At 48.9% G+C, this 13,473-nt stretch overlaps 1 protein-coding gene across 1 annotated transcript in view; it reads left to right on the forward strand.

Moving 5' to 3' along the window:
* The window catches only part of CA6 (carbonic anhydrase 6), a 32,733-nt gene extending 22,341 nt beyond the window's left edge, over nt 1–10,392 (forward strand). The window contains 3 exon segments of the mRNA XM_069478230.1: nt 1–77; nt 241–330; nt 10,283–10,392. Coding sequence (XP_069334331.1) covers nt 1–77; nt 241–330; nt 10,283–10,392 — 277 coding nt within the window.
* The last annotated feature ends 3,081 nt before the right edge of the window (nt 10,393–13,473 follow it).

Here is a 13,473-nt window from a genome sequence, read left to right on the forward strand (position 1 = left end):
TCCAAGAATACAACCCTCTTCAACACGCCACCCCTTGGATTCTGGAAGCTACAAGCCCAAAGTCAGACACAGTGAAGGTGCTTGAAGCCAGTGGAATGGGAGCATGGAGGGCATTCGAAGGAATCAGAAATACTTCCCGTAAATACGATGTGGGGAGTGGCCTCTGGCTCTGCCACATTTTCTGTTTTCACGAGGACCCTCCAAGTTTTGACCTTTTCTGACTAACTCTTCTTTTTGCAGAATATGTTCTAGCCTCTGAGCTCCAGTCTTACCTAAGCAAGATCAACAACGGCCTCTCGTACTTGAGAAGATTTATTGAAGAGAAGAAAGGTAGGAGAAGACGACGCTGGCATTTTAAGTAGCCTGAAGCCTGAGCTAGGACGGGAAGAGGAGGCCACGCTGCAGCCACACCTTGCCTACCCATCACCCCCCTGAGGCACCTGCTGAATTTCAGATTAAGCCGGGGGAAACCATCGTCCATGAACGGAAGTGAGATGGTCTAAATGCATGAGAAGGGGTTTGAGTCAGATGTCACCAGCGGAAATCGATAGGAGTAGAAATTTAAAGGCAATGGAGCCCGACTTACCCTCCCATGAAATCATCGCCCTGATCTGCGTAAATTGTAAACCAGCCCCACCTCCCTTTAGCATTGAGATGTAATAAAATGATTTTGGAAATTCGCCATTTAAAATGTTCTCTTTTCTGTTCCTTTGTACCTGCTCAGATATCCCTTCTCTGCCTTACCCTAGGGGACACACACAGGTGAGGGCACAGAGATCAAGGTGGGAGGGGTTTCTGGGACCAAGCTCAACAAAAAGGAAAGAGATTCTTGTCAGTGGGGAGATGTGGTGTCCTGGCCATGCCCTGTGCGTCAAAGGAAGACAAGGGACGAGGAAGAAGGCAGGCTCCCGGGAGAGAGGGAGGGAGGAGAGAGGACCGGCCTGCAGACCCCCTGGTCAGTCCAGCGGTACCTGGGCCTTGTTGCTACCAAACCCAGGTTCAAGTGCTCATTGCCACTTGTGAGTCCTGTGGGATGACAGCATAATCTGTCTTGTAGTGCTGAGGCTTGATTAGTAAGTGCCCAGCAGAGTGGCCATTATTTTTACTGGTCAGTTATGTGTACCCTCACTGCCCCCTTGTCACTCCATAACACCCTCCTCTTCCCTGGTTGAGCTCACGTCTGCTTCTGAACTCCTTTATCTGCCCTGTTACCACTTTGCTCTTCCACACTGTTCTTTATCATACCCAAAGCACTTCCCTGTGTGACTTCATTTAGCCCCGACGGCCACCCCCGATGACGCTGCATGATCCCCAGTGTACAGAAGAGACCCAGACGCAGACTTGCCCCAAGGCCCCCGGGTAGTGGGTAAAAAGCCAGGATTTGAACCCAAGCCTTTTGTATCCACCTTCTTTCAACTACAGAAGTCTCCTTTTTTGTTTACTCAACAAGCTTTGTGAGCACCTGCCATGTGCCAGACACCGTGCTAAGTACGGGCGGTTGAGAGACCGGGGAGGGACAGACGGTTCCTACGCTCCTGGAGCTCAAGTCCAGAGAGCAGCACATACATTTAAATAACCAGTCACCCTACGATGGACAGAACGCCGATGTTTACAACCTCCATGGGAGGACTGGTGCTTGGCCTGGGTTTTGAAGGCTGAGAAGGGGGTCCCCTCGTGAACCAAGGAGAGGAGGGGTGGTACCTGGGGGATGTCAGGCCGTCACTGGTACCTTCTGTGCCACTAAAGGGTTTGGATTTTACCCTGTGGGTAATGGCAGCTATTGCAGGGGTTTAGCTGAGGAATGACATCGTAAGATTCATTTTTTCAACCAGAAATGAGTATTTCTATTGAATTGGAGACACAACAGTGGGCAATATGGCCAAGGAGCTTACATTCCTGTCTGGAGAGAGATACTATAAACAAATAAATGAAATGTAAACAAACAGGAGTACTCTTGCCTGCATCCTGGGACCCAGCCCTCTCACCCCAAAACTCTATTCCCAAGAGCCATTCATGATGGCTCTATTTATAGCAAGATACTGGAAACAACACAAAGGTCTGTCAATTGGGATTGGTTGACTAAACCAGACTAATTCACATAATGGGGAACTGCATAAGGAATAACCTCTGGGTGCTACATATATATTTTTAATTGAATTTTTATTAATTTTTAGAGATGGGGTCTTGCTATGTGGCCCAGGCTGGTCTCAAACTCCTGGCTTTAAGTGATTCTCCTGCCTCAGCCTCCTGAGTTGCTGGGATTACAGGCATGAGCCACTATGCCCAGCTATAGGCTATATTTTTAAGTGGAAAAAGCAAGGTATAGGGCAATGTGTATGTATGCATGCAACTTTACAGATGCCATATGAAAAGTTGAAACTCTGAATATATTTAAGTATTTATTTATGTTTCAGGCACAAACAAGAGAAAAAGGAACCAAAAGTTAATAAAAAGAGTTACCTAAAAGGAGTTGTCCGGGAAAAGAGTGGGGAGGGTGGGGTTGGAAGGTGGGGTTTTCTGGATGCACCTTGTTTAGTAGTTTTGACTTTGGAAACTTGGGTTTTACATCATTATAAAACAAAATTAAATAAAGAAGGGAAAAAGCAACCCCTAAAAGTTAAATCTCAAGTTAACTTGAAACATCAGAATATAGTAAAACAATTGAATAATTGTACATTGATCTGATGGCACAAACCACACAGAGAAGGATATTTCTGTGTTGTTTTAAACATAGTATTTTTACCATACACACCTGGTGAGGTACATCCTAAGGACAAGATGTACCAAGAAATCTTAAACAGCACTCAGGAATCTTGTTAGTAATTACATTGGTATTGTTATTTCGAAACTCTGCGTGTGAGTGCACAATTGCTATATTCTATTACTGTATATGCCTACATAGTTTTGTTAATGTCCTTAGTAACAAGATTTTCAGCATTAAAAAAAGAGATCCAAACAAAAATTAAAAAGCTAGATAATCATACATTTGAATTGGAAATATCAGTATGAATTTATAAATTTCTTTTCTCTTTCTAAAAAGCATGAATTTCCTAGGTCTGTCAATGAAAAGACCCAGCAGCAGCCACCACCTAGAAGCAATGAACACCCTTATAATCAGACCGTGGTCTCTAAACACCATTTCCCACTACCGGCCTCAGGGCTCCTGGGAGAAATGGCTTGTTACAGATCTGGGGTGAGACTATGTACGATGAACCTGGGCTATCTTGCTTTTTAAGCCAGAAAACAAGAAACCTATCTAAGAGTCCTGGAGTTATGTCGAAAAAACACTGGGGCCATCTTTAAGGGGCTCCTGGGGCAACTTAAGCATCCAAAAGAACAATATCATGAAAAGAATAATGACTACAATGAATTGAAACATCAGCTATATAGACATGCACGAGCTCATAATCATCCTTAAAAAAAAAATGAAAGGAAACTCACAGGTCCGTTCTGGAGGTTGCTAGAGCAGCCCTTTATTTTTCTGTAAATTGGCAAATAGAGGCGAAAAAACCAAGTATTTATCCTATTTTTCCTGTCCACAAAAGCATTTCAGATTAATTCCACAGTTGGTTGTATTAGTTTCCCGTGGCTGCCGTAGCAAATGATCACAAACTTCACGGCTTAGAAGAACAGAAATTAATTCTCACCCAGTTCTGGACACCAGAAGTCTGAAATCAGGGCGCTGGCAGGGCCAAGTTCCCTTCTGAGACTCCGGGGAAGGATCCTCCCTCCATCTTCCAGCGTCTGTTGGTTCTCGGCGTTCCTGGGCTTATGGCCTCATGGCTCCAGGCTCTGCTTCCATCTCGGCACGGCCGTCTCTTCTCTGTCTGTGTCTTTCTGCTTCTCTCTTGTAAGGACGCTTGCCATGGATTTAGGGCCCACTCGATAATCTGGGACAATTTCACCTCAAAACCCTTACTTAATTACATCTGCAAAGACCCTTTAATTCCAATAAATTCACCTTCACAGGTTCTGAGTGGACATTCTTTTGGGGCAGCCACCATTCACCCACCCCTCTGCAGTTGGTGACGGAGGTTCTTCTTGGAAGAATCCCAGCTGGTAAGTGCAGAAGGAATTATTTTGCAATCTCAGTGAAATAAGGGACCCAGGTGATGATCGTGATTGGTTCCTAACTCCACTAGATGGGAGATTCATGGGATTTTTATATTATGAATATAACGGATTATATTATAATGGATGCATCAGTCTGGCAGTCTTTGGCAACACTGAATAGTGTTAATGTCACTAAACACAAAGCAAGCTTTGCTTCAGGGAATTCACGGCATAGAAAGATGTGGAATTTGCCATAAAGCAGTAAGCTCTGCAAGAACAATAAACTCCAGGTACCTAAGAAGAGTATCTGGGCCAGGTGTGGGGGCTCAGGCCTATAATCCCAGCACTTTGGGAGGCAGAGGCAGGAGGATCACTTGAGCCTGGGAGTTCAAGACCAGCCTGGGCAACATATTGAGACCCCCATCTCTACAAAAAATAGAAAAATTAGCCAGGTATGGTGGTGCACACCTTAATCCCAGCTACTTGGGAGGATCACCTGAACCCAGGAGTTTGAGGCTGAAGTGAGCTATGATTGCACCACTGCGCTACAGCCTGGGCGACAGAGTGAGAACCTGTGTCTAAAAATGAAGAGGAAGAGGAAGAAGGAGAAGGAGAAGAAGAAGAAGGAAAAGAAGAAGAAAAATAGTAGTAGTATCTGGCACATAATCAAAATGTGCCGAATGAATGAATGAATTAGCATCCACATAAAGAAATCCTAAAAATCAATAAGAAAACAGCTAACAACACAAGAGAAAATTCATAAAAAAAGATGAACCAGAAGGAGACACAGGAATGATCAATAAGTTAATTCACGCAGAGACTCCATCTCAGTGGTAATTAAGGCAATGATGAAACTACAATGAGATACCATTTCACAACCCAGACTGGCAAAAACTTTGAAGTTTGATGATCTGATGATACCAAACGCCCTGAGGATGTGGCGCAATCTTCACCCAGTGCTGGGAGGAGCGTCACCAGGTACAACCACTCCAAAAGCAGTTTGGTAATGACCTCGTAAAGTTGAACAGGTGCATCTCCTGTGACCCAGAAATTCCACTCCTAGGTATTTATTTTAGAGAGACTTGCATATATACATAACAAACAAAAACCTTCACAGTAGCATTACTTCTCCTTGAAAAATATAGGAAACAACATAAAAGTTTGTCAACAGGTTAATGTAAAATAATGGATATTTTACAGATCATTTATGTAGTGTAAAGAGAATAAACTAGAATTAGAAATATCAGCATGGTAGAAATTTACCAACATAATGTTGAGCAACAAAACCAAGCAGCAGGAAAAATGGATAGCATAATATTTATAAAAAGTTGAACAAGCCGGGCGTGGGGCCTCACGCCTATAATCCCAGCACTTTGGGAGACCCAGGGGGGAGGATTGCTTGAGGCCAAGAGTTTGAAACTAGCCTGGGCAACAAGCAAGACCTTGTCTGTACAAAAAGTACAAAAATTAAAAAAAACTAGCCAGGCGTGGTGGTTCATGCCTGTACCCCCAGCTGCTAGGGAGGCTGAGGCAGGAGGATCACGGGAGCCCAGGAGTTTGAGGTTGCAGTGAGCTGCCTGGGCAATAGAGCGAGACCCTGTCTCAAGAAAACTGCAAATAGTTATATCACTTACAGACCAAATATGCAATGGTGGTCTCATAAGATTGTAACACTGTATTTTTACTGTACCTTTTCTATGTTTAGATACGTTTAGATGCACAAATACTCACCATTGTGCTGCAATTGCCGACAGTACTCAGTACAGTAACATGCTGTACAGGTGTGTAGCTTAGGAGCAACAGAACACACCTGCTAGCCCAGGTGTGCGGCAGGCTGTACCATCGAGGTTTGTGTTAGCGCCCTCTGTGGTGTTTGCACAAGGACAAAATCGCCTAATGACGCATTTCTTAGGACATATCCCCATCGTTAAGTGACAAATGACTGTAGAATTTTAAGGCGGCTTAATACATAGTAAAGGTAATTAACACCAAATTCAGAATATTGGCTTGCATCCATGATGAGGAGGGACAGAAGGAAATTGTTAGATTGTGCGTCTAAACAATCTTTGTGTCTGTAATGGCGTATTGCTTAAGGTGAGTGATAGATACGTGGGTATTCATTGCTCTTTATTACTTTCTTACTATTTATTCCCTTTAAAAGAAGAATGTAATTACATCAGTTTCCTACTTAAAACCTTCCAGTGGTTTCCCATTACACTTGTAACAAATGCCAAAGTCCTAATTTTGGTGCCATCATTTGGCCACTGGCTACTTTCTGGATACCATGTTACCATTCTCCCTTTTGCTCATTGAGCTCTGGCCATAGTGTTCCTCAGACATACCAAGTATGTTCCTGCCACAGGGCCTTTGCATATGCTGTTCCCTGCACTGAATATAGGGCACGGACCTGCTTCTCTACCCACATCACCACGGAGGCCACCAGACCATCTTCTGTTCGCAGAGACGGACAATGAGCTTGGGATAACCCTGGCTCTCTCAGGTAACACGGCGGTGGCAGCCTCTTCACCGTTTTGCCCTGCCCTGTGATCCCAGAGCTGAGCCCACTGCTTCTGTGATTCTATCTGGGCAGGCTCATCTCTGGATCGGGGCATGGAGCTTCTGGGTGGCTCTAGAAAGAATGTGTCATGCAGGAGGGAAGGACTGCCATCGGGTAGAATCATGGTGGCCTCCAGAAATCCCCTCCACTGGATCCCTGGGCCGGTTGAGCCATGTGTTCACTGCAGCCACCTGGGGCCACCAGGAGATCCTGCCCTGGCTCCTGGGCGGGAGCACAGCTCCAAATGCAGATGGTGAGGCTAGGGGACCCCAGATGACCCAGGCAGGAATCAGGCTGAGCACGGACCCAGCTCTTGGGGACGTTTTATTCACAAGAGTCACCCACGTTTATGTTGTGCTTCAAAAGTTCCCAAAAGTTCCCACGGATCTCGGCTCATCTTGAGCCTCATGGCAACACCATGAGTTGGGGACTCAGATTCCGGTTACCAGCGGGGAAACTGAGGCCCAGAATTCATCAGCAATATAGAACCAGGATTGGAACACAGGTCTCGGACGCTGCACCAGTCATCTCTCCACCGCTCTGCACCTCCCTCTGTGGGGAGGAGGACCAGGCAATGCTCCCATCAATATGGCTGAGGCGTCCAGAAAAATCATTACCTTCAGCACTTAGGAAAAAATGGCGAGGACAAGCAGCTTGGGTGTCTGAAGCACCCTGCAGCCCCGAGCACGCTGTTATTCCCCAGCAGCCGTCGTGTGCGGACAGTTGTCTGAGGTCCTGCTCTGACTGGCACCCCCTTCTGGAGGTCAAGGTCGGGGGCGGAGGCCGGTGGTCCCTGTTCCCACCATGTGAGTGCACCGAGGTGGGTGTGTTGGGGGGGGGTCCCGCCTGGGGGATCAGGGAGGGTGAGCCCAGAGGGACAAGGTACTTGCCAGGCTCAGTGGCTGCAGGCGGGAGCAGGGGGTGGTGGGACAGCCAGGGCAGGCGAGGCGGCAGGAAGTGAGGGAAGGGTCTGAGCCAGAGAACCGAGTCTTTCCAGGGAGCTGGCCCCAAGCCACCCAGGCCCAGCCACCTGCCGCCAGCCCAGCTGGACAGTTCGGCCTCTGTCACTGTCCAGGGCCTTCCAGGAGCCCCTGGAGTAGCAGGGCCTGGGCCTGCTCCTGACCTCCTTCTAGAGACCCCTTGGGGACAGTGAGAGGGAAAGGAAGAGAGTTCCCCCTCTAGGAGAGAAGAGGAAGGAGGGCGCCCAGGAAGGCAACTGAGGAATTCGTTGTCCAGCACTTGAGGGTAAAGAAATCGCTATTTTTAAAGTTTTAAAACTTTTTAGTAAACTTCACCCAATTATACTTGCTCAGTTTTGAAGTATCAAAACTTGGATATTACCTAAATATCTAACCACAGAGAATTTGTTTGGAGATGGGAAGAGGCATGAAATGTGCATGTGTATGTGAGCACTTGTGTGAGTGCAAAGAGATCTGGAAGCTTCCACAGCAAGGGTTTAAATAATAAATTCTCCTGGCTGGGTTAGATTATAACTTTTTTTCTGTTATGGAATGCCAGTAAACAAGCATTGCTTCTGTAATAATAAAAAAATAAAGCAAATGAAAAAACAAAAGAAAGAAGGAAGGAAATATATCTAGAATTTTTTCAGCATTTAAAATTTTCAACTTTTAAACAATCAATTATATTAGTTCGGTTTGTTTTAATTGCATTGAAAAGTTGAAAATGGAAGTTTCCAATCATCAGTTGACATTTTCGTAACTTGAACGGAAACTGCAAATATTATGGTTTAACTGTGTAATTACTGTTAATATAGGATTCCCACTGTCACTATTACAAATAACTCAGAGTAGGAATTTGGCTGAATGGGGTTAAGTAACTAAAGACAAAACAAAACAAAAACCCAAATAAAAAGGCTTCAAGTGCTATTATTTTTGGGCTAATGTTCACTTTTTAAACTAAATGGCTGAGGTCAACTTTGCTTTCTGAAAACGTTCTCCCGGCAGCTGCAGTGCACCTGTGGGCCCGGCCACGCTGGGGCCTCCTACCCCAGGGGCAGCAGATAGAATTCTGTTCTTTAAACAGCCACAAAACCAGCTTCACATTGTCAGCGGGAAGAAAGTCACCTGACCGACTGCTGCGGGTGGGGGGCAGAGGCTGGGAAGACCCCTTAGCAAGACCTGGAATTGCAACGTCCTGTTATTGGTTCCGTAAGTTCATGATGCTCAAAGTTTTGAGAAACAAAACATCCCTTGGACACAGCCCGTCAGCTGCTCCGTGGCGCTGGCAGTGGGTGTTCCTCTCACCAGTGCCAGAAATTTTCTGAAAACTTCTGAGAGGCCTTCTGTGTTGGTGCCATTTTGTATTAATAAAAAACTAAGCAAAGCAGGGAAGGTTGCGCCCGAGACAGGCGGGAGGGCCAAGCACATGGGGTGGCCCTTAGAGGGAAGGTGCTGTCCTCCCGTGGCCACTGCGAGGACGGCAGGGCCTGTGCCCAGGGACCATAGAGATGGTCTAGTCGTCCATGCCCCCATTTTTCATGTTGGTAAACTGAGGTGCAGAAGACCTATAATGTCTCGAGGCAAGCTACAGGCGTATCAGGGACAAAGAGCAGAGTGTGTGTCCCTGGGCTGTCCTAGTGAGATGTGGGGTCACCCTGGCCGTTGGTCTCTGCTGCCTCCACGTGGGGCTTTGCAGATTTCTAAGCACCTCGACCCCTGGATGACAGAGCCCCCCACACAGCTGAATGGCTGGTGGGCCAGCGGTCACTCAGATGTCCCCTCTTGGGCCTGAGTAAGTGACATCTGAGTGCCGAGGCTGTGCAGAGGGGGCCATTCTTGGCTCCTGGCAACCTTGATCCTCACACAAGGACAAGATGGGGAGCGGACACTCAGCCCTGCCAGGGACAAGGGCTGCAGCAAAGCGAGGACCCCCTGGCCTCAGAGTGGGAGGCGGCATGGCGGGTGGCAGACGCTGGCCTGCTGGTGACTGCTGGACCTGGTCGTACTTCCTGCCCTGGACGTCCACAGAAACTCCCCGCAGGCCTTGGCTTCACACACGACCCCCAACTAAGCACAGCACGGCTTTTATTCCATCAGAATCTCAGGTCAGGCTTTGCTGTCTCCAGCCACCCATAGGACGCAGGGACCAGAGGGCCTGTCCTGACGCGTCCTCTCAGGGGGGTGACAGAACTCAGCTCCGAGTCCTGTCCCCCCCAACTCTCTAACCCACCACTCGGGCCCCTGGAACTGGCCTATGGAACAGACGGGAGATGCATTTTTTGGGGCGCAGCTGGACAACTTCAGCTCCGAGAAGGCAGGCCCCTGGGCTGGCTTTTAGGGTTTGGGGACCCCAGTGTTTTCCAAACATGGATCAAATGCCCCATTGGCCTCTGTGCCAGAGCTCCCCGCCCCGACCCGACAGTGGCCTGGGCTCCCGTGCGTGGAAGCTGAGAGAGGCCCCTGACGGCCCCCGGGGGCTGCTTGAGTGTTGGCCGCTCTCTCAGTGGGGCCGTGAGAAAAGGCGGCTCTTGCTCATCTTCCTTAATGCAAAGGGCCGGGGGACAAACAGCCATCACTGGCCCCCGGATCCAAGATCCTGGGTGGGACTGCTGGCCTTGTGAAAAACAAAAGGATCTCACATCTCCACGGGGGGCCTGAGGCCGGCCCGCTCCCCATGGGGGTGCTGTGTCTGCTGCTCTTGCATCCCCTCCAGCTGGTGACCTCCGCTTCACCCTTCAGGGCACGGTACCCCCACCCATGAAGTCATCAGGGCACCCATCCGATGCTCGTTTACCAATGAGGAACCCAGGTGCAAGCACCTGAGCCACTTGGTGCAGATTCCTTGGGCACTGAATGCCGGAGCAGGATCTAGAAGCCGGTCTCCTGTGTCCTAGGCTGGTGATCCTTCCACTCCGATCCTCACTGGACGGGAGCTCCTAAGGCTCCTGCCAGAAGTTCTCCGTCAGAGATTAAAAATCCTTTATGGCCGAGAAGCTTCCCTTTGAAAATGAAAACACCACGTCAGGGAACGTAGGGAAACACCATGTTATCACCAGGGAATGTTAGTCTTAGTGTGAATTCAACGGCGTAGAGCAAGTAGTTGAATTGTGGTGCCTTTCTTTTGGGTTTAAATGATGGATTGGAGGAGGAAGGAGTATCGGAGGCAGCTGACTGGGTGAGGGCCTGAGGTTGTGGGCTCAGCCACTGTTTTCTCCGCGGCAGGGCACGACCTCTGCGCCAAACCTGTTGTTTACGGGGCTTCTGAACTGAGCCAAGGGGCCTGCACCTGAGCCCGGCGGGCGTGTGGCCACCCTGCTGAGCCTCCTCTCCTTACTGGGCTCTGGATCCAAATCTGGGAAGCCCCGGGAGCCACAGAGGGAGATTTGCAAGGACATCAGTTCAGCTGTCCCTGGAAGGAGTGTGCGGGAAGGGGAGGTATGCAGCAGAATGTCCTGTGATGTAGGCAAGGACGCCAAGGTAGGACAGTTCAGGGACCGTGTTCTGTGGGGAAAGGGGGGCTGTGTCTGAGAGGGCCTGGCCTGGGACCTCTGAGAGCCTGAGTGCAATGGATCAACCTGTGGACTCCACCTTTCCACCACAGGAAGAAGGAGCCACGCCTGGAACTTCTGAGCACCTACAAGGGCCTCAGGGGGTCTGTGGGCACTATTAATAAAATGAAATAGAATATAAAACTCCTACATTGTGGATATAAAAACTAAGCAAAGTTAATTAATACAGCAAAAGACTAGAACATTTTTTAAAATGGCAAGAACATAAGAAACAAAGCTTAAAACAAAATGCAGAAGAGTAAACATCAATTATAACAAATACGAATGGATTAAACTCCACTATTCAAGGGCAGAGACTCTCAGACTGGGCCTCTCTGAAACAAGACACACAGAGGTTAAAAGCGGGGTTGAACAGATAGACACATCCCAGGCAAACGCAAGCAGAGAGTCTTGGTGGCAACATAAACATTAATGCAGCATCCAAGGCTCAAAGCATCAAAGCTAAGTTGAAAGAGGAGGCGTGGCATGTATTTGGGATGTTGAGGTGTGATCAGGTTGGCATTTCACTAGCACTGGGGGAGGGTGCCAAGCCCGACCTGGAACGCCCCTTCCTTGGAGATCCGTGAGGGGCAGCCGCTGCGCTTTGCCCTCCGGCTCTCAGCCCACATGTTTCAGGCGGGGATGGGGCAGTATGCTCCCTCCTGTTGGCCACAAGGACTGTTTTCAGGGACAGATGTCATCCAAGTGGCCCGAGCAGACTGAACCCCAGAATTTGCAGGGACTCAATCACAACATGGATAAAACCAAAGTCATGGTTTTCCTCCAAAAGCCTAGTACTTTTCTTGTGACCTCGCGTTCAGTAAGTGGTACCACCATCCATCCAGTGAAGGATGGAAAACACAGCAAACAGTTTTAACATCTCCCTCCTCTCCCCGCCATCCAGTCCCATTGCATCTCATCCCCAGATGTCGCTCCAGCCTCCTCCAGCTTTCACTGACCTCCCTCCAGTTCCAGCATCTCTCCCCGGCTGTGAAAGTGGCCGCCCGGTCAGTCTCCTCACTTTCACCCCTGCTTCTCTGCGCACTTGTTCTATTCCAGCCGTCATCGAGCTGCAGTCAAAGCATCTCTTAAAAATGGAAATCTGGTCACGGCAGGAGATTTGCGTGTGGCCTTTGGGTCAGGCAGGCAGAGGCCTTTGGTCTTAGGTTCCAAAACATTAACGCAGAGGAGTGGCCCTGAAACTACAGGGCGCGCTAGACTCACCAGGCAGGCTTGTTAAAGCTTCACCGCAGAGTTTCGGATTCAGCAGGCCTGGGGCGGGGCGGGAAATTGTGTTTCTGCCCCGAGAACCGCTGGCGGGCTCACTGTGGTTTGCTGGGCGTCTGCACTGGGCTCTAACCCCCAGCTGGCCATGAAATGTTCCTGACTCGCTTTGCTTTTTAACGAACTATTTTATTCAAGATGCTTTGTTTTCAGAGGCAGAAAACCCAGATCAAATGGGTTTCAGCAGCACAGGGAATGCATGGGTTCACCTCCCAGGAAACTCCAGGGGATGTTGGGCTTCAAGCATGGCGGGACCCCAGGGCTTGGACCACATCCTCGGAAGTGAGGTCACCCCTCTCAGCTCACTCTGGGCTGGCCCTGTCCTCGGGTGACCACTGCCCTATGTGGATCTCAGAAATCGAGGAGGAGACTCGGCACAGCAACCCCCATCTGGAGTGGGACCAGGAAGCGGATACCTCCAGCAAGAGGGACAGTGGGAAAGACGTCCACCCAGGAAGGGGGAGGGCGAGGAAACCGCACAGTCTGGCCGGACATCTGGGTGTGGGGGGAGAAAAGGTGCCTTCAAGCATCCAAAAGCACCTGCCGCCCCCCACCCTGGCCTTAGGGTTCAAGTCCACATGACTGCAAGCTGAAAGGACACACAAACAAAAACTACAGGAAAAAAACACACAAACAAGAACCTAAAGCAAACCCAATGGCATCTCCGGGTGCCTGGCAGGGGTGATCGCAAATGCATCGTAGGTGTTTGAATCTGGCAGGGATATTAGGGGATATTAAGGAAATATTTTAGCTTGGTGGCTCATGCCTGTAATCCTAGCACTCTGGGAGGCCAAGGTGGGAGGATCGCTCGAAGTCAGGAGTTCGAGACCAGCCTGAGCAAGAGCGAGACCCCGTCTCTACTAAAAAATAGAAAGAAATTATCTGGACAGCTAAAAACATATAGAAAAAATTAGCCGGGCATGGTCGTGCATGCCTGTAGTCCCAGCGACTCGGGAGGCTGAGGCAGAAAGATTGCTTGAGCCCAGGAGTTTGAGGTTGCTGTGAGCTAGGCTGATGCCATGGGACTCTAGCCAGGACAAAAGAGTGAGAGTCTGTCTCAAAAAAAAGGAAA

Source organism: Eulemur rufifrons, chromosome 8 (assembly GCF_041146395.1).
Source record: "Eulemur rufifrons isolate Redbay chromosome 8, OSU_ERuf_1, whole genome shotgun sequence".
NCBI lineage: Eukaryota > Metazoa > Chordata > Mammalia > Primates > Lemuridae > Eulemur > Eulemur rufifrons.